We start from the raw sequence: 27,396 nt of genomic DNA, 5'->3' as shown, positions 1-27,396 counted from the left end.
AGTCCATTAACTCTACTGAAGCATGGAGAAGGAAAAAAAGGAGGAGAGCTGGGAGAACAGGTGGGAAAATAAGGAAGCGCAACCAAACGATTTGAGAAATGCATGAGGTTTGAACAATGAGACACAGGAGGGAGAAATCAGTGATCAATAGGTGAGGACAGCCACACTGGAGAAAAATGAGAGGCTGGCTTTTAAAAGTGAACAGGAGACATTTATGTCTTAATGGATCCTCATTTATCCAGGTGAGGAAATCCCATAAAGTTGATTCTGTTGATCTGGACGTTGGAGTAGAGACTAAAGAAGTAACTTGGTTTGAGTGACAAAACATTTCGTCCAATGAAAGCATTAAGTCCAGATGAATAGAATCAAATTCCTGGGGTGACACAATGACAGACGAAGAAACACTCAGGTCACCAGAAACACCCAAAACTCAACAAAAACCTGGGATCATGACACAATAATTACTCATAACATTAGATTAAAATAAGGTTTTAACCTCCTTTAGGACTAATAAAAGCTGCATTTTCAGCTGTTTATTCAGTTCCTTTGCTGCAAAATACAAAAAAGTTGGACGCTTTCAAATAAACGTCACCCTGCTGACATCGGAGGGGTGCTGATCCAGATTTAGAGAGATTATTGGGGGATAAAGTCACTTCTTAACTTCCCCATGGATTTTATTCTTTCAAAGAAATACAAAGATTTAAGGTTAAAACTGAGTTGTTTGGGTTTTCATCAGGAAAAACACATGATCACCTAATGAAAAAAACAATATGCCAAAGATAAAAATGACTTTCAAAATAGTCTGCAGCAGAGATTTAAATGTGGATTTCAGAAACGAGCTTCAGGCTTTGACCCACAACATCCAATGTGCAACAAAATCATGTTCTGTAACCTAATTTACGACTTTTATACTCTCTTTTGCTTTTTTAAACTAAAGTTTAGGAAGTGTTTGGGCTGTTGATTGCCCACCTCATTAAAAATCTAAGAAGGCCATTTAAGGGCAGCAACTCCTCACCACCACTTCCACAGCTTATCCTCGTCTTCCTCCTCCCCACAGACAAAATGTGCCTGTAAGTGTGCTTAAGACCAGGCAGCTGCTGACGTCATGGTTAAAGGTACCCGGGTGATCCTGATGCGAGCATTATGTGGGTGAATGGGCAGCAGCACGCAGACAAAGTGCTTCCATAATGACGGCTAAATGTTTAACCTGAGAAGCTTCTGCAGCACAGCGGCCGTGTGTGTGTGTGTTACATCCACTTAGCTAACAGAGACCCGGTCAAGGCAAAGATGGACTTTTCCTCTATAACTGTTAAATTCAATGAAGATTCATTGTTTTAAAAGGAGAATGTGAGAGTGAATTCACCCCATGAATGAAATTTGTGTGAATGTACAGTTAGCTCCGTAAGGATTTGGACACCACCGCAGTGGATTTAGAGTTAAACCATCTAGACGTGATTGAAATGCAGCCATCCAATTATTTTTTACTTGGCCTGCCACAAAGTGTTAGGCCACGTAAAAGCACAGTGGGGTCAGCGGATGCTGAGGCTGATAGTTCGCAGAGGTCACCGACTTTCTGCGGAGTCAATCGCTACAGAGCTCAAAACCTCAGGTGACTGTCAGATTAGCTCAAGAACAGTGTGGAGACAGCTTCATGGAATAGGTTTCCATGGCGAGCAGGTGCATCCAAGCCTCACATCACCAAACGCAATGCAAAGTGTCACATGCAGTGGTGTAAAGCACGCTGCCACCCGACTCTAGAAGAGTGGAGACATGTTCTCTTGGGGGGAAATCACCCTTGTCCATCTGGCAATCTGATGGATGGTTGCCAGGGGAACGGCACTGCATTGTTATAAGTGTAGGGTTTGGTGGAGGAGGGATCACGGTGTGGGGTTGTTCTTTACGAGTTAGGCTCGGCTCATTAGTGTCAGTGAAGGAAACTCTTAATGCTTCAGTATACCAAGACATTTTGGACAATTTCATGTTCCCAACTTTATGGGAACAGCTTGGCCCCTTCCTGTTCCAAGCAAGGTCCATAAAGACATGGATGTGCAAATTTGGTGTGGAAGAACTTGACTGGCCTGCACAAAGTCCCAACATCAGCCTGACAGAACACCTTCATGATGAATTAGAGCGCAGACTGTGAGCCAGACCTTCACGTCTCAGTGTCTGACATCACAAATGTGCTTCTGGAAGAATGCACCTAAACTTTGTGGAAAGCCTTTCCAGGAAAGCTGAAGCTCTTTTAGCTGTAAAGGTTGGGTCGACATCAAATTAAACAATATGGATTAGGAATGGGATGTCAGTCAAGTTCACATGCATGTGAGGGCAGACGAGTAAATACTTTTTGGTAATATCTCGGTCCCCTGAGAGCCAAAGAACAGCGTCTTTCCTGTTTTAGAAACACTTTGCATTTATTATAATTAACTGTAATCCTGAAATACAAAAATCCCTTCTTTATGACTGGTGGCTCACTATGGATGAGACAAAAAGTGACGGGTTAATCTCTTTGTTTACAAATAACCAGGTAATAAAACTCCACTGTGGGGATTATGTGGCGTTAATAAAAATGAATGAAGAAGAAGAAACATAAACAAACACTTTGAGTTTGATATTGGGTTTTAACCAGTTTTAATTAACCCTGATTACAGCTTAATTACAAGTTTGGGGAAGAAAATAACATAAAAACACGAAAGAAGTGGAAAAATTCAATGTTACATCATGGTATTAACTCTCGTCTCCATCTGAGTGTTAGGTAATTGCTGGGGGGGGGGGGGGGGGGGGGGGGGAGTGAAAGACTGAAAGATAGACCTTTACATGGTAAAACAATACACGTCTTTTAAAATGATACAACATCCCCCCTCAAAAAAAATGATAAAAAATATACAAGCAAGAGAGAGAAAAAGTAACATTATAAAATTAAAATTACAAGACAAAGAAATAGGATAAGATCCCCCCCCCCCCCCCAAATAATCCTCCGCTGTCCCTCCCTCTCAAAACCCGATGTTATTTCTCTGTCAGCATCAAATATTAGACATTTTAGTTATATTACATCTGCAAAAACTAAAGACAGCAAAAAAAAGGGGGGGGGGGGATGTTGGAGGCTAGAAGGTTTGAAAACAGGGAATGGAGTTTGGGGTCGATCAACATCATCCAAAGTGATGTACACAACATAAAAAGCAACAGCTAACAGAGCCATGGAATAATAACAATAATAATATTAATCATCATCATCATCATAATGCCAGCTGGAGAGGTAAATAACCCAATGAGAACAATCACAACATCAGAAAAATAAACCGAGAAACCTTTTCTCCTTCTTCTAAATAGAGAAATGCAATCTTTGTGCTGTTTGTCTGCAGACCTGAAACAGGATGAGGGAGAGTCTGCGTCTCACCCAGACTCCGATCAATCGCTTTGCCCCCGCTATATATCGCGACAGTCAGATCGCGCTGCCGTTAGCAGGAAGTCTGACGGCGCCTGAAGCAGAGCGAGGAAAAAAATGAACAGCGAGAAGCGCGAATGAAAGAGAGAGAGAGAGCAGAGAAGAAAGAGAGACGGATGTCTTTCTGTTGCTGAGATATGAGAAGTAGTAGAAGTAAGGCAGCTGTCAGTTCAGATACAGACACAGGGCCTGGCGGGTGTGTGTGTGAGTGTGTGTGCGGGCTGTGACATGCTCCCGTCCAGACCACGGGGGTCTGAGGAGGAAATTCGATCAGCCCGGCTACACAGACCGCCTGCAGGCCATCTATCTCACAGCTCGCCACTATAGATCCGTCTTGTTGCTGGCCAGGCAGGAGACAGACACCCCCCCCGATCGGACGCCTGGCTGGATGCTGAAACATGTCACAAATATATGTGTTTCATGTGTGTGTGTCTGTGAGAATATGCATAGTTTGAGGAGAGGGTGTACAACTGATTAACCCCATCCCCGAGCTGCTGTGAACTTTGGAGCATTGCCCTAACTGATCTAAGAGAAGAGACGGGATTACTACTCCACGAATAACTCGCTCACACACCCCCATACACTCCCAGGCGGCCTGCAAAGGTGGCCCAGGGCCAGAGGGGGGCTGGGAGTTGAAACCAGGGAGAACCCTGCTGAGGCGAGCTGGACTGCAGACAGGAAAGAGCAGAACGCTGCGAGCTGAAAGGGCAAGCTACGAGAAACAAAGTGAACAGCAGAGAGAACCACACATCTGACTCATTAGCAGTCTGCTCGAGTCCTGATGGGTTTTTTTTTTTTTCTCGCCGTTCGTGTTCTTGTGATAGACTGGCCTGCACTGTTTTTCCTCTGGCTCATTTATATATGAAACAAATGTACAAGAAAAACAAACAAACAAAAAAAAAACCTGACCCACGCCCCCTCCGCGTCCTCAGTCTGCCCTCCCTCCATGATACCATGTCACAGAAAAAAGAATCCTGAATCAATCACGTCATCAAAACGCTTTTTAAAAGTTTACTTCTGTTTAATAATTTCCTTTAGAATATATAAAGATATAATCTGTATGTATGTTTGTTAGAGTTCAGTTTGCACTTTTGTACATGCTATAAAAACAAGGCATAGAGAGGCAGAGTGTGTGTGTGTGTGAGCAGGTGTGTGTGTGAGAGATGCTCCCTGCTCTCTCGAGCTCTCACACTCAAAGCTAACAGGCCCGCCAGCCTCACACGCCATCAGGACCTGAGAGGGTGATGCCGCTACAGAGAGCTGGAGGTTCCGTCCGAGGGAGAGGGAGCATGCTGAAGGCAGTGCTGTGCGAATGTGTGTGTGTGTGTGTGTGTGTGTGTGTTTGCTGGTTTAGTTTAACACTATCTATGATTGTTAGACGAGCTCTAGCTGGTGAACTAAGTTTCTGTGCTGCTGAGGGAAATAATTTTCAGTGTACAAGCCATGTTAGGTGAGGTAAGAAGGCTGATTAACAGCTTGCTGGAACCCCTGCAAAAACCCTTCCTCCTCCTCCTCTTCTGCAGCCTTCTTCATCATTTTCCCCTCCTCACATCTCCCTGGGCTGAACTTGTGTCTTTGAGCAGAGTTGTGATATTTCCACAGGTGGTCCACAAGAGAAAGAAGGGCAGGACAGCAGAGAGACAGAAGGTTACGTGAAAGTCAGAAGCTCTCAGAGAAGAGTCAAAAAAAGTTTGTGTGTGTGTGTGTGTGGCAGTGAACAGATTTTGGTGTCCGTAGTCACTGAGTCCCATTCACTGTTGGCCTTTCTTTCTTTTTTTGGTTGCTTTTTTTTGTGTGTGTGTGTGTTTGTGTGCGTGAATCCAATAAACGTACAGCAATAGGCTTCCCTGAGTGGAGTGGGCCAGTTTTAAGAGTCAGTCAGACAACACCCAGCACCCCAGCACCCCCACCCCCTCCCACCTGTATCAGTTTAAGAGACTTTTTCCTTTTGATCCAACAAACATGTTCACAGAGTGATCACTCCGAGTAGCCCTCCCTCCTCCCCTCACACTCTTCCCCCCCCATGGTTTTAGATACAGGCACTTAAAGTCCCGTCGGTTTGTAGGAAAAAGTGGCGTGGGTGTGCACATCATCATCATCATCATCCTGGATCGTCATTTTGTAGGAAAAATGTGTGCACACACACATATGTGTGTGTGCATATGTGTGTGTCCCCTGAGGAAGGTGCTGACTGGCTGCTGATCCTACTGATGGGGAGGGGGGGTTGTGCTACAGGGGCAGGGCATCTGTTAGGAGGTGAACTTGATGATTCCAGGTCAGTCATACCATCGCTGTGCTTGGTGTGGCGTCTGAGTGAGTTCCTCCTGCACACGGCTGTGTCCCAGAAGAGCCCTGATCCAGATAAATGATCTGGCTTTAGGTCTGACACAAAAAGAGGCAAGAGTTGGGCAGTCCAGGGTGTCAAATAGTGGCCTTTTTTTCTCTGTCTCCCCCCAATTAAAGCTGCTTGCATTGCAGAGATATGCGTGAAGTGTCGTTTGGTATTGGTGCCTAACCCTTTTCTGCAAGTACTCTTGGTGCCTGAACCTCAACCGCGAGTAAAAATGAAACACAGAGCAACCAAACGGGTCAGCACGCAGAGTATCTTGTACTCTCCCCCACCACCGGGCTCGCTTTCGCCGGCAGAAAAAAACAAAAAAATCCAAACTCAAAGTCATTTCAAGACTGTGTACAAAGGTGATTTTCAAAGCAAGAGAGCAAACACGATTTAAGCAGTATTTCTATTCTCACTGCAGGAGTAAAGATGCGTCGCTGTTGTTGGAATAATGCAGACACGAATAAAAAAATTTGTTATCTGCTTTTAGTTTTCAAACAAATGGTGTTCAAAGATATTTTTGAGGGTTGCAAATGTGAATGATTTGGTTTTTATTTTTCTTGTTTTTGGAGGGTAGTGCATCTTTTTCTGAGACGCAGGCTGTCTAAACCCGTTCAGTCACTGCCAGGAACTCTGTATGCACTGTTTACACCAGGGGTAGAGAACTCCAGGCCTCTTGGGTCAGTGTCCTACAGGTTTTAGATATCACCCTGGGTCAACACACCTGAGTCAAATGATTAGTTCATTACCAGGCAGCTGGAGAACTTCAAGACATGTTGAGGAGGTAATTTAGCCATTTAAGTCCGCTGTGTTGGATCAAGGACACATCTAAAGCCTGCAGGACACCGGCCCTTGAGGCCTGGCGTTCCCCTACCCCTGGTTTACACTGTCTTGGTGTTATACAATGACTAAGAATAAACATAAACATTGCATTACGGACACCAAAAGAGACCTCACGCGCATCCGTCTGTGACACCAGCGGCTTACAAAATGGCCATATTTGGCACCCTGAGATGAGAAGGTGTCGGGCTGTCTTTGGGGCGTTACTTTCATGTGTATGTTGACGTGTGCTCTCGGGTCAGTGGAGGTTTCTTGATTCTAGTTTGTCAGTGTGAGGAGAGGGAATTACAGAGGAACCATTTACATACTCCTGCACCACCTCCTGCCCTGCCGGAGCAGTAGTGTTTGGACTGAGGCTCTCATCAGCAGTCTTTATTCTCCAGAGACAGCTGTGCAGTGGCGCGGTGCAGCTCGGCAGTCACCCTCCTGTGCAAGGCCAGGGGTGCTGCTAAAGAGCCTTCATACGCCAGCATAGGAGGACTGTCCCCGCCTCCGCTGCCCGTCCCATCCTCCTCCATCTCCATCTGTCCGTTACTTTGCCTCTCTCGCTCCCTCTCCTCCTCCGGTCGTACTTTTTTATCATCCGACTCCTCCTGCGAGGCCTCCATGCGCTGGTCCTCGCTCCAGCGCCTCTTGAAGCGCAGCTTGAGGGGAATGCACTTTATCTGGGGAGCCCCCGCCGCGGGTGGCTGAGATGGGGGTGTGCTGCTCTCCCCGGGCTCGGCGGGTTCGCTCTTGATGACGGGCAGCATGCGATGTACGCCGGAGTGCGTGTGCTGCGAGGTGAAGAAAGGCATCAGGCCGGGTGGAGGAGGAGCGGGGGCTTTGAACACATCTTCTTCTAAGTCCTCGTCGGTGTGGGGTTGTTGCTGGGCCCGGGCTGAGCCATTAGCAAGGTGGTGGTGGTCGGATGCTCTCGGGTGGCGAGGGGCGAAGAGCTCAAACTCTTCATCTCTTTCATCTGGGTCTTCATCGCTAATGTCAGTCACCTCCACCTCTTCCTCTGAGTCTATGTCAGAGATGGGCTCCACCTTCAAACAGAGGGACAAGGAAGTTGATCAAAAATGTAACTTAAAAAAGGATTGCTGTTGGTAATTAAATATATAAATCACAAATAAATACATAAATTTACTAATGCTTAAATCCCAACCTGACTTTAGTTGGGAGAGCTGTCAGAGTATATAGAGTGACTCACTTTAATATTTATTGTTTTTTATATCCTTCATAGAGCTTGATTACATGCACGTTTAGTTTGCGAGCTGCAACTGGCCAGACTGACACAACTACAGTCATGCAGACTGACTGAGACTTCGCCCTGAACTGTAAAGCCAGCGGCAGCAATCCTGCTCTGGTGATCTGCATACTCGAGGGACACTCTAACCAGAAGCTGCAGAAATAGGTATGCTGAGCTCACCAAGCAAAGCATAACAAGGACTACCATCGCCAGATACAAGACAGAGGAGTTTGAGTTAAGGAAGTTTCTCTCAGGTACTTAAAATCCTGAATTCCCTCAGGCTATTAGATTACTCTAACTCTGACAGGGTCATTTATATTCATTTTTCTATTTATAAAATAAATAAATCTATTTATTTTTCTTTCCTTTAACCTCATTATTTATCATTCTGTTCCTTAAAAAGCAACTGTGATTAGTGTGTAAGGACTGTGAGTCGTGTGGGTAAGCTGCAAACAAAATGCTTGTGTTTGGGTTTAATAAAGTTATCTCAATCAGAAACAAAATACCAGCCCATGCTCTCTCTGAAACACACGTAGCCACAAACAAAGTCTAAATCACTGGGAATTGTGGGAATGTGAGCGATGTTTGGGTCTGCGTACCTTTATCTTGGGAAGTCCCGCGCTGTTTAGAGACTGTGTTGACGAGGAGGCGGAGATGAGCCCGGAGCCACTGGCGGAGCTCAAGTCACTGCCGAATGACAGTGAGGAGCCCAGGCCAGAGGTGGAGGACATGGACCCGGATCCTGAACCCGAGGACAGTGAGCTCTGCCTGGGTTTACTCTGGCTCTGTCCCTCCCTCTGCTTCCTGCCCAGTGGAGGCGGCTGCAGTTTGAACTTGAAGGGGGACATGTGCGGCGGCTCCTCACCAAGGTGAAGTGGATGATGCATGGGGTGGGAATGTGGGTGAGGGTGAGCAGAGTGAGGATGCGGGTGGTGGTGGGTCGGGTGACCCAGAGGTGGATGGTGGTGCCGGTCTCCTCCCCTCTCGCCTCCCCCCACAGTCGAGGCTCTCTCCGCCCTCTCGCCTGCTCCTCTCTCTGCAGTCAGACCGGCCTTGTCGGGCCGGTGGGGCTGGGGGATGACGATGTTGGGGTACTGGAGGAAAGCTCTGGGGCTGAGGCCATAGTTGTACACCGACTGGGTGTGGGCCTGCAGGTAGCGCTTCATGTCCTCTGGGTTAAAGGAGAAGTGAGAGCCTAACATGGGTGATAGGGTGGGCGAGGGAGTGTAGGGGAGGTGAGATGTGGGGGTCATGGAGAGTGCCGGAGACAAAGGTGGAGCTAGAAGGCTTGCTCCTCCTGGGCCTGGTAGGGGGGACGCAGGGAAGGGGGACAGGGGCTCTGGGTGGATGCGGTGTGCTGCCGGGCCACGGGAGCCTGGATGCCCTGCAGGGTTACCTGGCCCTCCGTACATGCGGAACAGGGCTTCATGAGAAGACAAACGGGGGTGGATGATGCTCCGGTAGCCTCCTCCACCACCACCTGGCCCTCCTCCACCTCCTCCACTCACAACTCTCTCCCCCCTCTCCTCTCCTGCTCCCGTGTTACCCTCCTCGATCTCAGAATTGGCTGAAGTGCCGTCGCTGCAGTCGCTGACAGAGCCGCGGGCCATTCGTCGGGCCACGGAGCTGAACATGCCGCTGGGGCTGCGCAGGTCCTCGTTAGGGGAGAGGACTTCAGATGGGGTGGAAGGAGGGAAGCGGAAGTGGGTCCCTGCACCGGTGGGGACAGGAGGGGCACTCTGAGGAACACTACTTCCTGTAGATGTAAAAGGCAAGAGAGAGAAGATAAGAAAAAGAGTAAAAAAGACGGGCAGAGTACAGAGAAATGAATTGCAGTGCTCTCTTGTATAATCCCATGTAGTCATGCCATCCTATTGTGGGATTAGGAGATATTTACGCACGCACACACAGATGAGGCTTACCAGTGGAGCTCATATCAATGAAGGGGTAGTTGACCAAAACCAGTTTGTTGAAGTTAAACTTGTAGGTGAACCTTTTCCCTTTGGTCTTATGAAGGATCCTCTTGTTGTAGTAATATCTGTAAAACAGAAGGAGAAAACTAAAATCAAACACAGCATACAAAACATTTCATTCCAAAATAAGATCCTCATGTTTAAAACACTATTTTGTGCTTCTGATCTTTAAGGCCGTGTCAGATGAACTTGCACAGTCAAGCACACACTTTAATAAGCGAGTCTTTCATGCCTCCCCCCCCTCCCCTCATCATGACAGATATTAGAGAGTGTTGCATGACATTTGCACAAAGCAGACACAGAAAGGAGGAGGAGGAGTTAGATGGGATGGGAAGAAAAAAGGATGAGGATACACTGAGCTGAGGAACAGCACTGTGAAGTTGTGCGTCAGGTTAAGAAAATAATTAAAAGATCAGCAGCCAGCGTAAGCAGCGCTGGACTGTTCTGAATCTGCATTTAACAGGTGTGCATGCACGGCAGCATTTGTGTTTAACCCTTTAAAGCCCGAACCATGACATAATTGCCAAAAAATGGAGTTTTTAAAAATGGAGTATCTATTGCCTCTTATGACAAATTTGAAGAAAAGACAAGAAAAAAGACTAGAACAAAAAGGAAGCAAACAAAACGTTCTTAATCAAGAGAAAAGTAAGAGCACCAAGAAGAAGCATGTTTACACTGAGGGCAACTTGAACTCCTGACCTTACGCTCTAAAAAACAGATCTCCAGATGGATGGATTTTTTCCCCAACCCTAGTGAATAAAGTTACTTTTTGCGAGTTGTTATCATGTCTAAATAGAAGAAACAGCTCTCACCAAAATGCTTGGTCAGAGCTGGTGTGTCTGGACTTTTATTGTACTCGGAAACAATGTCAACATCTGTCCAGCTACGTTTCAGTTTCTGTCGCTGAGATAATCCTGCTGCTTCAACAGTCTTTGCTGGCAATCAAAAAAAAAAGGTCAGGTATTATGAAAAAAGCATCTTTTAAGTTCAGATGTGGTCAGATGAGTGGTCTCTCTCTCTCACACACACACACATACACACACATACACAACTCATTCTCATCTTTCATTTTTGCTGGTGGACCTATCTCTTTATATAACAGCAAAGCAAAGCCACCAATAATTCAGCCCATCTTTATCTGTTTATGTAATGGCCATTCTCTCAGTTTTTTTCATGCTTTTTCTCTCTCCCATGGCTCCTGCCTACAGTACAAGGCTCGATTTTTATTAACCTTTGTCCAGCTACAGCTCTTTATGTAACATCTCTCTGCTTTCTTCCTCGGATCCACACTCACTTTATGTAACCTCTAGATCCCTGGCTGACAACCCTCACACACCGAGGGAAACCGAGCGAAAGAAAGAGGAGGAGAAAGAAAAAAAAACCCTGATGTGTTGATCCGTCAGGGTGGGAGGGGGGAAGAAAACAAGCCAGATCACCAAAACTACCACCTGTCCTTCTCACCACTATCCCTGGTGATTAAACACAGGGTTTAACCACACTGCCCTTTTCTCCTGTCTGCATGCCTACCTGCTTTTATAGTGCTAGACTAGCCGCTTTCTCTTCCTCCACCATGGCACATGATAAGTGATGAGTGCTGGCAAAGATAGGGGCTTTAGGGTATGTAGGTAATGTTGAGTTAATCAGAGCCCAGTGACTATCATTACACTGAATGGTAGTTATCGAGACGGCGCTGCGTGCCGGTGTCTGTTGCCCTTCACCCCCTCTTATTATGCTTATTACTCAGACTTGTTGGACCGTTTTTTACTCTGGGAACAGACTATTGCTCTTTTTCACTTGTTCTCCCCTCCTCCTTCTCTCTTTATCCTACCGATACCCCCCTGTCTCCCTCTTTCTCTCATCAATCCGCCTCCCCCCTCTTTATCCTGCCCTCTCCACTCATCCCCTGAGGCAGTGGGAGAGAGGAGAGAGAGAGAGAGAGAGAGAGAGTGGGAGAGGGAGAAAGGAGACAAGACAAGCCTGCACTGTTGAAAACATTGTTTACGCCAGGCACAAAGCAGCATGTAATTTCTGCTCTAGGGGAGACACTCACAAGGGCCGGGAAGGAGGGGTAACGAGGGGGACGGACGGACAGAGACAGGCGGGCAGGAAGTGAAGCAGAATTAAAACCACAACAGGCTTGTGATTGAATTAGCTGATGATAGAAAAGTCAATGAGATGTGCTGCGGCCCACATAGGGTCCAATATAAATACAGAGAAAACAAACAAAGTTGCATGCATCTAAAAATACACTCAGCAGCAAAGACATAAAACCTCATATGTGAATGACAAACGTTTATTGATAGTGAAGACGACAGACGAACGATAGGTGAGGGAGGCCACTGCGGTTTTGGGGAAGGGCTGGTGGATCATGCTGATATCTATGAGAGGATGGCAACAAATAGAAACAAAAGGAAAGGACCAGAATCGTATAAGTATGACAATAAGTGAAGTGTTTGGTTCCCCCTCCTAATGTCAGGTAAACTATGTTCAGTATGGGGTGAGGGGAGGAAGACAGCACAAAAGACACAATGTGGAAAAGAGCCAGAGATTAATAATAACTAATGATTAAATGCAGAGTGGTGTATCAACACAGTGAAAAGAGATGAGTTAAGAAGAACATTCATCAGCATGGGAAGCCCCCAGCAGCCTCGGCTTATTGAAGCATATTTTTGACAGTTTATTAAAGAAGGCTATCTGCTGTATGTTCATCTAGGTATGTAAGAAACATTTAGGCAAAACTGTTACTGAACAGAGGTGGTGGCATGGGACACCAACGATCAGTCTCAAAATCTCTTCCCAGGCAATTCACCCCTGGCTCACAGTCATTGAGGTCACAATCATGTGACCTTAATGACTCACATGATGGCAGGGTGGGTCAATGACTCTCAGGACCACCTACAAAGTGACAACCTCATTAGAGTTTAAATACCTGGGACTCACCATCAGCTTTTATGACTGACAGTGCCTTTCAGATGAGAACGCCTTTAGTCTAATTGGGTCATTTCATCATAAATAACCATGGGTCTTCTGCTCGACCGTCTCCAATTTGCCTAAAAAATGTCATAGTCCTAAGATTGGCTGTATAACCAACCAAATAACTCTAACTTTAACCAACTAAGTTTTGGTACCTAAACTTAACCATTCAGTGGGTGTTAAAGTTAGAAATTAAGTGCACGAGTTCTGGGCTGTTAACTGTTGCAGGTCTGTTAAACGTGGCCGAGGGCGCAGGAGGAGCTGCGATCGAAGATTCTTTATCTGCAGAAGTGATTACACCACCAGAGAGAGGAGGACTTCGCAGTCATGAGTTTTTTGAGTCATTTAAGATGCTGAAATGTGAAATCTAAGGTTTTATTCTTCACTGTGTTTGTGCTACTAACAAAAAGGTATGACTTCATTCATTGTGCTACGACGTGGCTTAGACCTAAATATAAAAAATGTCACAAACATTGTTACACCTGAGCTCACAAGCTGTGGTTTTGATGCAGCTCTATCAAATGTCACATTTATTTCTTTAAAATTACTTTTGGACTTCTTATTAATACATCCTGACTTAGAGAACATTTTTGCTTTGTCCACGTTCTTTATTATGCTCATAATAAACTTTGCATAACAGTCAAATCCTCGAGAAGTTTGCCTCTAAATAAGGATTCAAAAGGTCTTTTTCTTCCTGGAAATTATACTTTTACTACCATCTTTGCCTACTACACATTTAAAATGGGGATCGTTTGACTTTCCCTCTCAAGTCTCTGATGCTACAAGGGTACATAAAGCTGAAATGCAGGGTTGGAAATAGAACAACTTTCCATGTGCTCTGAATGAAGCTGCGTTTAGAGCACATGGTCACCCGGTCTTTCTCCAAGCCCACCCCCCTGCGCCGTCATACAGGCAGACAGTCTTTGAAGAGCATTTGAACTCACTTCAAAAGAGAAGAAAGAGATTCTTTGAGTGCCTGTGTTTAGCTGCCCACCGCACTTGCCTTACACGCACAAATGCATGCATGCACACACACATTTCTATTGTATCCTGTGCCATCTCATTCAGACATACTCAAACGCAGGGGTGGATGTGTGCCCCCACTCCAGCATGTATCATCCAGGAGATACAGCTTTATCCCATTCCCTGTTCTACCAAAAGAGTAGATTGAACAATCAGTGCGAGCATGGATTTAGGCAAAGCCTTCGGGGAAACAGAGGGGGAGGCTTTCTATCAACTCACTTGTTACTGCGAGTGATTCTAGGCCAGGGATTATGGCTGCGATTACACAGACGTGCTGGGGTTCAAAACATTATGATCAAAGCATGGAAACACACACCGGAGTGCAGCAACTAAATAGCAATGAATGGACAGAGAAATTTCAGAAACCCGTGCTCGAAACCAAAGCAACCCTTTCCAGGTCCTTTTGGGGGATCCTGAGGTGTTCACAGGCCAGATGAGATGTATAATCTCTCTAAAGGGTCCTGGGTCTCTTCCCAGTTTGGTTTGCCTGGAAAACCTCTAGAAAGAAGCACCCAAATATCAAACCTATGGAGGAATCTCGTTGGGGCCTCTTGTATTTAGGAGCTTATTCTTTTGGACATTCCCGAAATCTCATGACCAGAGGTTAGGGGTGGAACTTTCTTTGTATCATTTATCCAAGCACTGATTTTCCTTAATGCTTAAATTCAGGTTTGCAGCAAGGCTGGAGCCTATTCCAGCTGTCACTGGGTAAGAAGCAGACACACCCTGCCCAGGTCGCATCATAGGGACTCAGACAATCAGTCACACCTACAGTTAAGTTAGAATCACTAATTAGCCTAATAGTGCATTCCAGATGTAGTCGGAAGCCCCAGTTTGAGACCATCTCCAAACTCAGAAGATATCTTATTTGTCTTACATAAAAACTCATTAACACGTTTATTGGATGAGTACAGATACCCACATGCATCGTATTGCAAATGCAAAAAGTGAATTGCCTTAAAAGGTTAAGGCAGTAATCTGTGATTAAATATAAAGTATTGCACGTTTAGTTCAAACACTGAGGTTGGGCTAAAGACCTGTCCACTATTCCCACTTTTTCCATAAATTATTATTATGATATCTGTATAAAATCTTTTCCACTATCTCTCCATATGCACACACAAATGTCAGCACTAAAAATGAAATGAATCACCCGCTCACGTGCACGTGTGTCTGCACAGGCTGTGCCTTGCCATTGTTGGGCTGTAAATAGGAGCTGACTGTGACAGGAAGTTGGGATTACAATGCTCCCCATGCGTCCCATGTTTATTTTCTGCCTCTTTCGTCAGCGTTGGCTGTTACACACAAACACACACACACATCCCAGCTAGATCTTCCTCTACACATATGCACACATACACACACACCAGCTGCTCACACTCAGGTGTGTACAAATTACAGAGATAAAAGTCCTTTGTGTGGGAGCTACATTTGACAAGTGTTTACTGACTCAAAAAAAGGAAATTAAATGCGTTTGCGTTGGTTGGGTGGTGGTGTGATGAGCATATACATGGCATATACATGGTGTGTGTCGGTGTGTGAAGAGGAAGATCGTGTCAGGGTCCGATCAGGCCGGTCACATGCTCGGCGGGTACAATATATGTATTCGAGCACACTCTGGTGTGTGCATGCTTTCCACCCTCATAGAAAACAGAGGCCTCATTCAGTGGGGACAAAGGCATACACACAGTGCTCATGTATGCTGAACACATACATGCTGCAGATTGAGACAATGGAAAGACAATGCACATATGTTGAACACTAAGTGATACAGTGGTACTGTCGCTGGGTGCTCCCTCTGCACTTTCTCTCTGGCCCTGGGAGTTTCCACACAAAGCAGTGCAACAGTTAAAGACCTTCTGACCTACAAACAGGCCCAGCCAGCTGAGTGAGTAACAGGGTGTGCATAGGCAGCAATATTTCCTGCAGCCAGCTGCTTACATGTGGTCACCAGGTTACACTTCGTGAGCACCAATCATAACCAGTTTTACTGCTGTTTTTTTTTTTTTTTAAATTACTACTGTATTTCAGGAAAAGATAGGCCAAGACACACAAACATGGTGCCAGCTTGGCCTAGTTCTGCTGGATTACTGAAAAATAAGAATCATAAATAGTTGGTTTATTATACTTTTAAAAAGAAGAATGTTGCTTTTTATACTAAGTGGATTTCCTTGAACTTTAATCAGTTGATTACACTAAATAAATGTGGACATAGACTTTTATGGAGGGCCAAAAGGAAAGGCAAATTTAGACCATTATTGCAAAGCTGCATGTGGGACAGTAATCACTTTAGAGCAGTTGTCTGGTTTCAATAATTGATGGACATTAAAATTGTCATTGTAAATAAAATATGATTAATTGCCCCCAAAGTAATCAAAAACAGCGTATCGTGTGTCAGACTCACTGCCTCAGCTTCCTCATCCTTCTAGTTAGAAGGGTTTTATCTCGCTACTGTGTGCGTTTGTCTGATTACAGGAGTGGTTTCAGGGAGTTGGACTGCTGCAACTCCACCGCACTGCTAGCTTTCAGTTTCAGCAACTGTTTTGTTCCAGCACTTGTTTTTGCTACTTGAACAATTTTCTAACTTTGTCTGCTCTCCTCTGCTCCTGTTTTTGGCCTGCCTGGCCCCCGCCTCTGAACCACTCCTGTTCAAACTGTGTTCTCCATAGTCGCCCCCTCACTTAACTACTCCACTCTGGATTAATTATCCTCCCTAGCTCGGTCATTCCTAGGACTTCCACCTCAACTCAGTTAAGATTGCGTCAACCACAGATCAGTAATCTCTATCCGCCAACCACTGGTTCCCTCCCTCTCAGTTAGTGCTTACTTCCACACATTTATAAATAAATCCTCATAAAAAATGTGAAGTCGTGTTTTCTAGTTCGGTCCCCATGTTAAGTGCATGTTCTCATGTAATTTTAGCCTACAATAAAACAATTGTTGTTCTATTTATGCACACTTCTGCAGTGGCAGCCTTCCAGCTGTGGTGTCCCATCACAATTAAATAAATGTTGGCAATGAAGCAAGCGCTTAAAACATGTGTTCCAGCATCCATGCTTGGCCGAGAGTCTGCACAATGGTGCATTTGTGCATCTGAATGCACACATGCGCCGTGTTGGTAATCTTTACCAGCTGTGCATGGCAATACCGCTGACCTCTGACCACTAACGCTGGCTGCTGACTGGCAGGCAGGGGACCTGGAGGTTTCAAGGAGCTGGGACCTCTTAGCGTGATTGCACTCATTAAGCCAAAACTGTGCAATGAATGATTGGCAAAAGGCTTCATTTTCCCTAAGTTACTTCATGACAGCAAAGAGTGGTGCAAGGACTAGGAGGAAGGTTTAAGTCATGGTCTTTTCATCAGTGGAAATCTTTATTTCTCCAGCCTATTGACTTATTTCTCATTATTAAATTGGAGCTGAGGATTATAGATTGTGCCCGTTCTTTCATTCATTAACTCCACCTGAAATGTCAGGCAGCACTGATCTTAACGGTTGAGACTGAAGATCTAAAAAACAGAGCGACAGCCTGAATTTATTTTTCTCTTTTGGTTTGATTCGGTGCAAAAGAACAGAACAAACGGATTCATTATCAAATTAAAAAACAGGACAGTCTAACCTCTTAACGTCTACACGCACATTTCCACGCACATAAACACACACTCGCGCAGTGTGAGAGTAATCCTCTCAACAGGAGTGGGAATTTCACAGTGGTCGTGGGAGCGGGAGGCCAGGATGACGCATGGACCGAGGCTGCGTCCCATCGACGGAAAGCCAACACACATACGCTCAAGTCCGCACACAATGCATTGGTCCTGATTAAGGGAATTTCCACCATGTGCACGGCAGACAGGAAAGAACAAGATCACTGAGGTAAAAATAATAATTACACAGTCCAAAGTGATAAAACGAACACTTCAAAACAAGCCCGCCTTTTAAATGTGTGTGCATGTGTGTGTAGGCTAACTGCCACATGTCGACTGTGGTCTCCATTATTAGCAGACTCCAGGTTTTCTCCACATGAAGGACGTGAGGTGGCCTGTTTTCCAACAGTTTACTCCATATGGGGACTGTTACCATGCACACATGCCTGTTTTATAACTTCATCAGTCTTCGGTGCCACTAATCCTGTTGCCACATTACTATTAATGTGTCTTGAGAGGCTTCATTTCGAGCACTGGAGGAGCTCCGGTGTCAAATCAGGTGACAACGCAAAGGTGCATGTTTGTTTGTGTGCGTGTTGTTTTGTTGACTGTCCTTATCGCTATAAGCCAGCTCACTTTAGAGGGAGACGACCTGGCTGCTGGAAGCTGGATGAGGACACAGGAGTGAACTTCCCCAAACAGGAGTGAACTCCTGTGTGGGGACCTTGTTGATAATCAGGCTCTAAGTCTGGTCCATCAGAGGGCACTAAGACCCACTATATATAAGCACTTAGTGGAGCTTGAGCTTCAAATCTGTTACAGCAGCAGAGGATGGACGTGCTATAAATACAGAGCCTGACCAGAAATATTCCCATCCACGTTCTTTTTTTCTCTCTAATTCAGGATTTCTAAATCCAGATTGCAAGTCTGAATGTTTGTATGCGCACACAAGAAGTCCATGTTAATTCCCTCTGTCCCCAGAGGATACCATCTGTAGAAGTTATCTTAATCTCAGCAGTGTAAATGAGCGTGCATAAGCCTTCCCAGCCCTAAATTAAGCAATTCAAAGCATTTCCCTCCTTTAATGGCCTATGTGGCTTTCTTTAAAGTGCTTAGCTTAATCTTGGCTCTGTTTGGCAGTACACAACAAGACACAGTGAATGAGATACAGTGCTTACAGCGAGCAGCTGAGAAGAGCCCCTTGGGGTATGTGATCCCTGTAATATTCAGCTCTGAATATGCTGAAAGTTGTTTTTAACATGTAACTTCTATTGGGTTTTCATCTATCCATCAATACTGTGAACTAAAGTCTATTTGTAAAAGCCAAATAAACACAATGAAAAGCAGCTGCTCTGTGGCTCAGATTTGATTTGTTTTATAGGGTTATTTGGTCTTAATGCCATTTCCTTTACCGACATGCCCAACTTGATTAACCTAAGACGTAGGAAACACAATTCAAAAATCAGGAATAAGTGAGTATATTCATAATAAACTCAACCAATCATCCGACGGGCAATTTCAAATACACCCCAAATCTTCACAAAAAGCCACACTGGAAGTAATCCACAGGTACAAATCAGATGATAAAGTCAGTACTTGACATTAAAGGATCACTGGTGTTAACTGATATTAATAATCAACAACCACAGGAAACTCCTTCATAGATAAATTTGCTCAGGTCAGTGGCATTTAAAGCCAATGAGGTCACCAAATACACCCTCAAAAAAACAAAGTCTGCACATGCCAAATTTCCCCTGAGGATTCTAATGTGTCCGCTGTGAGGTCATTACATCACACTAAATAAAAACCAAAAGCTTTTTAGTTTACTAAAATAAAAATATAAACCAGACTTTAAGAAAAATGCTGTTCAAGCTGTGGCCAGAAATTCTCCTTCTTTGCTTGGAGCAACCTGGCCGAGTTCATGCCTCTCCTTTTTTAGTTTTTTCTTTTCTTTCAGTATATTAAAATTACTAAAAGCAAAACATTAAATTGAGAAAATTATAAACTGACAAGAATGAAAAGTTAACCCTACAAGCAGGCTGTCTGTCTCCCGAATGAATGATAGGCTGGAGCAAAGTTGTTAAACCCAGTGCTGCTGAGGGGTTACTGTAGCGCTCTCCACTGCACACTGTGTTTGTCAAAGCTGGAACAGCTGTTTGGCACGGGCCTAGGTGTAGCCCTCAGTGCTTTAAGCCTCAGACACACCACTGCAGATGCAAGAAGGAAAAGATTCCGCCTTTCTAAAATTAGTTAATATATGTCAATGAATACTAAAGATAATTTGTACGGTTCTTGTTTTGACAGTGCTTTTGTTTTAGCAACTTTACTTTTATATGTGAAAATAACTGTTTACGGTAACAGTATATTTCTCAGTCATCATACCTCAGAGCCCTGCTCAGTTTATCGTAGTTCATTTGGGGTTTGCACTTCCTGGCCCCCCAGAGTCGAGCCACTTCATCTGGATCCTTGATGACAAACTCGCCATAGTCCCCCTGCCAGGCAATGACATCATGATACTCTTCTTTCCTGAGCAGCTCCAGGATGAAGTGCCACAGCTGGATCTGTCTGGAACCAGGGCTTGACTCGGGCTTGTAAGCCCATTCTGGGAAGGCGAACCCTGTAATACAGAGATAAAGAGAGTGGGGATATTAGTGTTGGGTGGAGGGGGGTCATTCGAGCCTTGCCAAGAACAGTGAATGGTGATGTAGAGAGCGCGGGTCGTATTCATAAATTCTAGTAAAAAGACATATTTTTGGATGAACTGAAGTGCACCCGGATGACTCGCCTTTTGTCTCTGTAGGGAAATACACGCTATAGAAAACTAGTTTAAAGGAAGGCAAAAGAAAAGACTAAGATATGATTACAGTTATGAGTCAGGAAGCAGTTTCAGGTGACTGCGCTAACAGGGAAAAGAAGATTACAGGTGTCTGGCCAAGTATAGATCACATACAACAGTGCAGCTTAGTACAGAGTGCAGTGCTCTCATTCATACTGTCCTCACTACTCTCCAAGTCCTCCATGTATTTCCAGCAAGAAAAAAATAAGATAAACTGCAGGGCTTTTTTTCTAAAAATACTTTCTCTTTTATTGGGCAGTTAGACCCTGTGAGAAGTAAAAGTTAGACCTGGGAAAAATACGTAAGTGGACAGAAAAGTCAAAAACACCAGCAAGAGAAGAAAAGAGTAAAACAGACGAGATGAAGCACAAACACACGCTGCCATTTTTACATTTGTGACTTATTCTAATAATCAACACTTCACACCAACCTAATGGAAATTTCTGAAATCTCAAAGATGTTTTCTAACCACACCGGAAGAAATGTTAACAAAGGTCTAAGATGTTTCTATAAGATTTGTTTACACCAGTTACATTTTATTCACTTTAACTGTTTAGATGACTGTCCTGATGACACAAAGCGCACCTAATTTTGATAACAGTAGAGGTAATAACACAGGTCATGGATCTATATCTCCAGAGCCTCACAAGACACCATTTTTAGTGGCTACCTGTGACTATGACAAGTTTGCATAAGTGAGTCACAACTTCATTTGCACCAGATGAAGATAAACTGCTAGTTTGTGGCTAGTTATCAAATCCAATTGTTGAGGAAAATAGAGAATTTATCAGTACGCCTTCAGGCTAGGCTTTAATGCTGCTGGCTTACAGGTTTGTTTGATCTGCATCTAGAAATAAAATAAAGCTTTATTTTTTGTTATCAAAGTAGGCTGAGTTTAGCCTAATTAATAGCTTAACATTGCCTAAATGTGCAAACAGAAGTTTTCACTTTAAACTTTTTCACTTTAAGTGAAACCCATTGGCTATTAGTAATCTTGATAGTCTAATGTACTTTCATCATTGTGTCACAGTCATTATAAGGCTCACATATGTTTTGCAGCCAACCCCTGAACTAATGCATGTGCGATGAAACAAAAAGCAAGGATGTGAGAAGAGAAGCAACCTAAACCTCTTCAGCACTCTGATCCATATTTTCTTGCTACATGACTGACTACATGACTGGCTCTTATTAGTAATCGGTGCATGCATGCCTCGACCTGCTCAACCCCAGCATGCCCCCTGTAACTTTAATTGTCTTAATCTGTACCGTCTGAAGCTTTGGCATAAAACGCATTCCTCTGCTGTGATTAGGTCACAATTTCACCAGAGTGGCTCTTTACAGGAAACACACACGCACACTGAAACTACAACACTGAAAGCTGCAGCGTTAGTGGGCTTCATGGAACAGTTAGGCACACGAAAAACCTTTCCACCTCTCCTCCACCTCTTTCCTCTCATGCTGTCACTCTTTCCTCTGACTGTAGCAAAACAACATGGCCAGTCATCTCCCCTGCCTATCCCTCCATCTCTCTCTCTCTCCACCCTCGGCACGAAGGAAATGCAGAGCAAGAGACAGGCAGAATGAGACTGTGGGCGTGGGTATATGACTGTTTGCATGAGCATGTGTGTGCCCAAATGTACGAGTTTGAAAGAGTTTTTGTGCCAGCGCGTGTGTGTGTTTTTTTGAAAATGTTTGTGCAAGTCTCCCACTAACATTCTGTCGCCTGGGTGGTCAAGAGAATGTGACACGACTGAGCAAAACAGACTATCGCACTGTAATATTTAGCCACATGTATCCTGGACTGAACTTTTATTTTATCAACAATTATCATCGGAGCTCTGACAGACGCTCCGGTGAGGAGGTTGTCTCGCTGAAGAAATAGCATCCACCCTGCTAAAGTGTCATTATGCGAGACATTTAATGCCTTTCGATCCTGCCGATATAGTCTGTGTGATTTTTTTTGTGTGTGCTGCAAACGGCACAAGTGTCAGATTACTCCGAAAAAATAGCCGAGCAGAAGGACCTGCATGTAACATCATGCAATGCCATGAAAAGGCTGCTGTGTGTTTACTCTATATTATGCTTTCAGTCCACTGCGTTGCCACATGTGACACAGTGGATTAAATTAAGAAGCGTTTCTCATAATTTATCTGATGGAAGAATGCTGTAACTACCATAGATATTGCCCTAATAAAACTATAAACCCTAGAGTTAAATCAATACCTTTCTGACAGTAATGAGGGTTTATTACATGGATATTATTTTACAAGGGACACGGGGGTCAGTGGTGCCAGCAGCCATAATCATCCTGCATGCACTGTGCATTTATTTAAATGCCATCTTAACAACACAAGCTCCTGTATATGGATCTTAATACCTGATTAACGTGTTTGAGACGCATGTTTGGCTTCATCTTCCTTTGGCAAGTTGATAAACAGCTGAGAAATGAGCAAATGAAAAAAACGTATTTCATTTTTTTAGCACTTTGAAAAAAGACTTACTCCATGGTGTAGTAATTCGAGACTGGGAGGAGGCACAAACGCAGCCTCAAAACTAAAACCAGTTAGTTTCAGGGGGTCACCAGCTAGTGTACTCCTAGTGTTGGTCACCAAGCATGGATGAATGGGTGGGCTTTGTCAGGAAGTACATCTGGCATAAAAATGTGTGCCAAATCAAAACACGTGCATCCATCCACCATGGTGATCCACTGCAAATAAGGGAGCAGCTGAAAGTTTCTGGCCTTTTGAAAGCAGACAGCAAATTATCCCAAGCATTGAAGACTCTGCTGAGAATCCATAAAAAGTAGTGGTGCCATCATTACGATGAGTGCTGAGAACCACAGAAGCTGCTGTTAGTGACCTCTGCCCATATCTACTATTAGTGCTGAGCCTCCCTCAGCAGTTTATGATGCTTGAATACATAGATGAGGAGTGTGATGACTGACAAAGCACTGAGAGGACTAATGCGAATCAGGAGCTGCATGATACTGAAGATAAAAATGAACTTCTCTGGTTAACATCTCATGCTTGATTTTCTCTTACAGCTGAATATAGTTGATAGAGCTGTCTTTATGTCTGTTGCTGGAGCTTAATTTCTCATTTTTCTGGGCTATAGCTAGTATAGCTGAAACTATGGCATTAAACTGTTTAGCTGGCTGTTGGCCTGTTGTATTTGATATTTGTTTTGTATCTATAAAGTTAGGGGGGAAAAAAAGCATGAATCAATATCTCCCAGTCTTGTTTGCTACAAATTAGATTTTATATAGCAGTAGCCTTCTCTCATTCAAAGCACATCTGCCAGACATCTATAAATCTGTCCGTAAGCGTTGCTATTGAAGCATTTCATCACCTTGAGTAACTTAACTAGTGCATTTAGGCTTCCTTCGTTTTTTAGACTAAAAAATAAAACCAGAAAAGGAAAGAGCTCTTCCTATGTGTCTTCTTACTCATCTAATGTAGGCTCGTTTCTCACCACCTTTTCTTGGTGGTTTTCCTCCACAGTGTATTTGCAAGACACGGTCAGTGAATCATTCAGTCATCCCACCTACTCAGGAGTCATTTTGTGATTGAAAAGAAAGATTTTTGAATATCACTCAAAGTATGTAGAAGATGCCTACACATTTTCCTTCTACAAACTCCAGACAGGATCTTATCAGCGCTGACTCTTATGTAGATAGTGGGTGGCCAACGAACGGCAGCTGTGCAGGCAGCCAGTTTGTTTAAACTAAAGATTATTGTTCCTCATAACAAACATCGCAATGTGTGAAATGACCATGGGTGTAAAAAAAAAAAGCAAAAAGCTGCAAACTGTGTCATCCGTGGCTGTATATTCTCAGACTTTCCAGGTTTGCATATGTAGGTAGCAGTTAACACGCAAATGGCACCACACTCACTCACTGTCATTTTATTTCCTTTTTCACTTCTCACCCCCCTCTTCCTCCTCCTCCTCTTTCTCTTTCGAATATTCAAGTAAACACGTTTGGCATGATCAAACCCTACAGTCACAGGGGAGGAGACCTGGGGCTATCATAAACATACTGGCTCACTGAGCGTGCTGCTGCAACGATTTAAAAAAATAAAATAATCACCCACACAAACACTCCTACTGAACATGGCAACACAATCTTTCCAGACAAAGGAAAAAATACTTTTAACTCCCAAATAGACTTAAATGTGTGTAGCTGATGGCTAAAAGATGTGACTGAAAAGAAATGTGTGAGCAGTGCAGAACATTTGTTAACAAATGACCCCTGAGATTCTGCTTTAAAGAAAGATTAAGGGTTAAAACAGGACCTTTCACATGCTATAACTTGTTTTGACCAGCCAGTTATAACACGTGATGATATGATCTCTTAAAAGTTTACACAAAATGCACCTTTTGAAGTTTTCTCTATAGAATTATCAGAAAACAGATAAAGGTCAAATGTTTGTTTATGTTACTCAACATTGTAAATTCTAAAATGGTGCACTTTTGCTGTTGAAATTATAATACTTTCCATGATGCTTAAAGTTGAGGGGGGTGCAAGATTTCAGCTTTAAATTATGACACTTGGGAGTGGGTGTAAAATTGATTTGGTTGCTGTTGTTCAGCCTTGAAAATTGTGTCTATCTCCTGTATTTAAGAAGATAAGAGGGTTTAAAAATGTTGGAAAAGATAGTGTGAATTCAAAAACAGCAAATTTAGACAAAGCTTTGTGATTTGAGGGCCTGTAACAGAATATTTTTATAATATGTAGGGCTGTGATGACGATATAAAAAAGTATATCGTTTCATTTTACGCTATCGTTTGTTTTGTGGTGTCGCAAAGTAAACTGTTTACGGCAATATTTTTTCATCGTTTTGTTGGTCACTGTAGTGGCTATATTAATTTCTTAAAGTTCTCTCCTTCTCTTATATTTAATATAACCACACTATGGACGGACAAGAGCCTGTTTTTATGCGTTGTCGTTAGCAACAATGACGGTAAAACCATCGCGTGTCCGCTTGTTTATTTTCCACATAAACCTTTCAGAATAAAGCTCAAGATCCTGTTGGGACTTTTCAAAAAAATAAACTGAATCACGTGAAAGTGTTTACAGAGTGCAGAGTGCACTACGGATGAGAAGCAAAAAAGAGCCGCCAGGTGCTAAAAAATAAACCTTCGACTCAAACGTTAGAACAGGCTTTTCCCCGCAGCACGCTGTGTAATAAATACTCACAAAGAAAACGGCAGTTGTTACAACCTATGTCTAAAAATGTATCGTTTCATGCATCGGTTAAAACACTCGACTGCAGGTACACGACGCCCAGCTGGAAACACTTCACACAAGTCGAGCTGCCCGAGATTCACAGAATTTTCAGAAAATGTAAAATTTTTGTGATTTATATCGTTATCGGACGATAGATGTCTTATATCGGGATATGAGATTTTGGTCATATCGCACAGCCCTAATAATATGAAGACAAAATTTGTCATGGTGTCATTAAATATGCCAAAGCTGACTTGGAGGGGGTCAGGTGGGATCTTTTTTACAGATTTGATTGATTTTATCTGGAATGGCCCAGATTACTGTTTACTGGGAGTCCTACTGTCTGCAGGGAGTTTTTATGAATGTCCAAGCAAGGCTCTTCAAAAAAAGAAAAGAAAAGAAAAGAAAAGAAAGGAAGAAAAAGAAAATGCAAAATAAACCTCAAAGGGAAAGCAAAGAAAATAGTATTGCTGCTATAGCAAATATTGTGCTGGCAGCGACTGTGTGAAGATATCCGTAATGATTTTTTTTGGGGACTTTGGCAGCGGTCACTGTACAGACACATCACACTTCAGGTCACTGGGTGAAACTGATACACAGCAAACACTTAGAAGACCGGCAGCTACAGCATGTGTGTGAAAAAAGAAGACATTTCCAACTGAAAATGACACATTATCGGCCTCTACAGCGCACGCCTTTCATATGCATATGTCGGTGAGGTTTATAGAGCGCCCACATGACAAATTATTTGGGTGCACGTGTATTATAAGCAAAGCTCATTGTAGTAAACATTCAGGTAGCAGATTTTCACTTGAATGCTGCAAATGTCAAACGTCAGTTCATATCAGCCGTTTTGGTTTTACTTTACTGAAACCACAGGATGGTTGGGAAACCAGACCTCGAAACAAAGCTGCTGAGGCCAAAGGCTGTTTGAGGTAAACGATGCATCCTTGCAACGTGAGGTGTTTACACATCACACAAAATCAAGAGTCCTCGCGCACAAAACCAGCAGCTGACTGGCAAAACCTTCAGCATGTAAAAATCATTTAACTTGCATGAGTAAAAAGATCATTTACTTTTAGTTCTGAACGAGGAGTTTAGCAAGCTGCAAGAGAGATGCAAAAGGGTACTGTTATTTTAAAAAGTAAAGTCTCATCTAATACTGTGTATACTGCTGCTGTGAAGATATTTATGTTCGCTATGTATACGTACTATGTTTAGCATATAGATTTCTTCAAGGATAAATGCAATTATAATATTCAAGAGAGGTTACTCCTCCACATTGGAAAGAGCCAAATTGATGCGGTTCAGGATCTGATTAGTATCCCCCTAAGGTGATGTGTTTAGACCATGTCCAACTCGGAGGACACCCAGGGGCACCCCAGGACAAATTCAAGTGCTGAATTATGGCAGAAAACTTTGCTAAAACTATGATGCATTGCTGTCCTTCGCGTTTTATGTAAAATGTCGTCTCTTAAAAAAAACAAAAAAAGCCCCCTGTTATTATTATTATTGTTTTTGTTGTTTGTCTGTGTACATTCATTTTTTCATGGAGTGGCAGCAGTGTTGCTAAAAATAAATTCAAGGCCCAATGATTCACTGTCAAGAGCAGCAGCGCTTTAAAAAACACAAGAGCTACGAGCGCAATGCACCAGCGTGCATGTATGTTCTTTACATACATCATGGTGTCATGTATAACTCATCGGTTACCTGTCAAATCCTCAACATCAAAGACCTCATATGATGCCTGCCCGGTGCTGGTAGAGGACAAAGCATAAGCGACTCTCTTTAGTGACCCTGTGAGCGAGTGTGTGCGTGACAGAGATGGTAAGGATTATGTTTAGAGGAATGCTGAGAGCAAGAACAGGTGT

The 27,396-nt window shown here is 43.6% G+C and overlaps 1 protein-coding gene across 1 annotated transcript in view; it reads right to left on the bottom strand.

Moving 5' to 3' along the window:
- Window positions 1–2,598: 2,598 nt before the first annotated feature.
- The window catches only part of erfl3 (Ets2 repressor factor like 3), a 63,488-nt gene continuing 38,690 nt past the window's right edge, over window positions 2,599–27,396 (bottom strand). The window contains exons 2-5 of the mRNA XM_085177678.1: window positions 19,845–20,079; window positions 9,774–9,889; window positions 8,451–9,607; window positions 2,599–7,648 (exon numbers count right to left, since the gene is read on the bottom strand). Coding sequence (XP_085033804.1) covers window positions 6,980–7,648; window positions 8,451–9,607; window positions 9,774–9,889; window positions 19,845–20,079 — 2,177 coding nt within the window. The 3' untranslated portion in view covers window positions 2,599–6,979. The remainder of the gene's footprint in view (window positions 7,649–8,450; window positions 9,608–9,773; window positions 9,890–19,844; window positions 20,080–27,396) is intronic.

Source organism: Neolamprologus multifasciatus, chromosome 11 (genome assembly GCF_963576455.1).
Source record: "Neolamprologus multifasciatus chromosome 11, fNeoMul1.2, whole genome shotgun sequence".
In the NCBI taxonomy this organism is placed as follows: domain Eukaryota; kingdom Metazoa; phylum Chordata; class Actinopteri; order Cichliformes; family Cichlidae; genus Neolamprologus; species Neolamprologus multifasciatus.
This window is presented reverse-complemented; position numbering and strand designations above follow the sequence as displayed.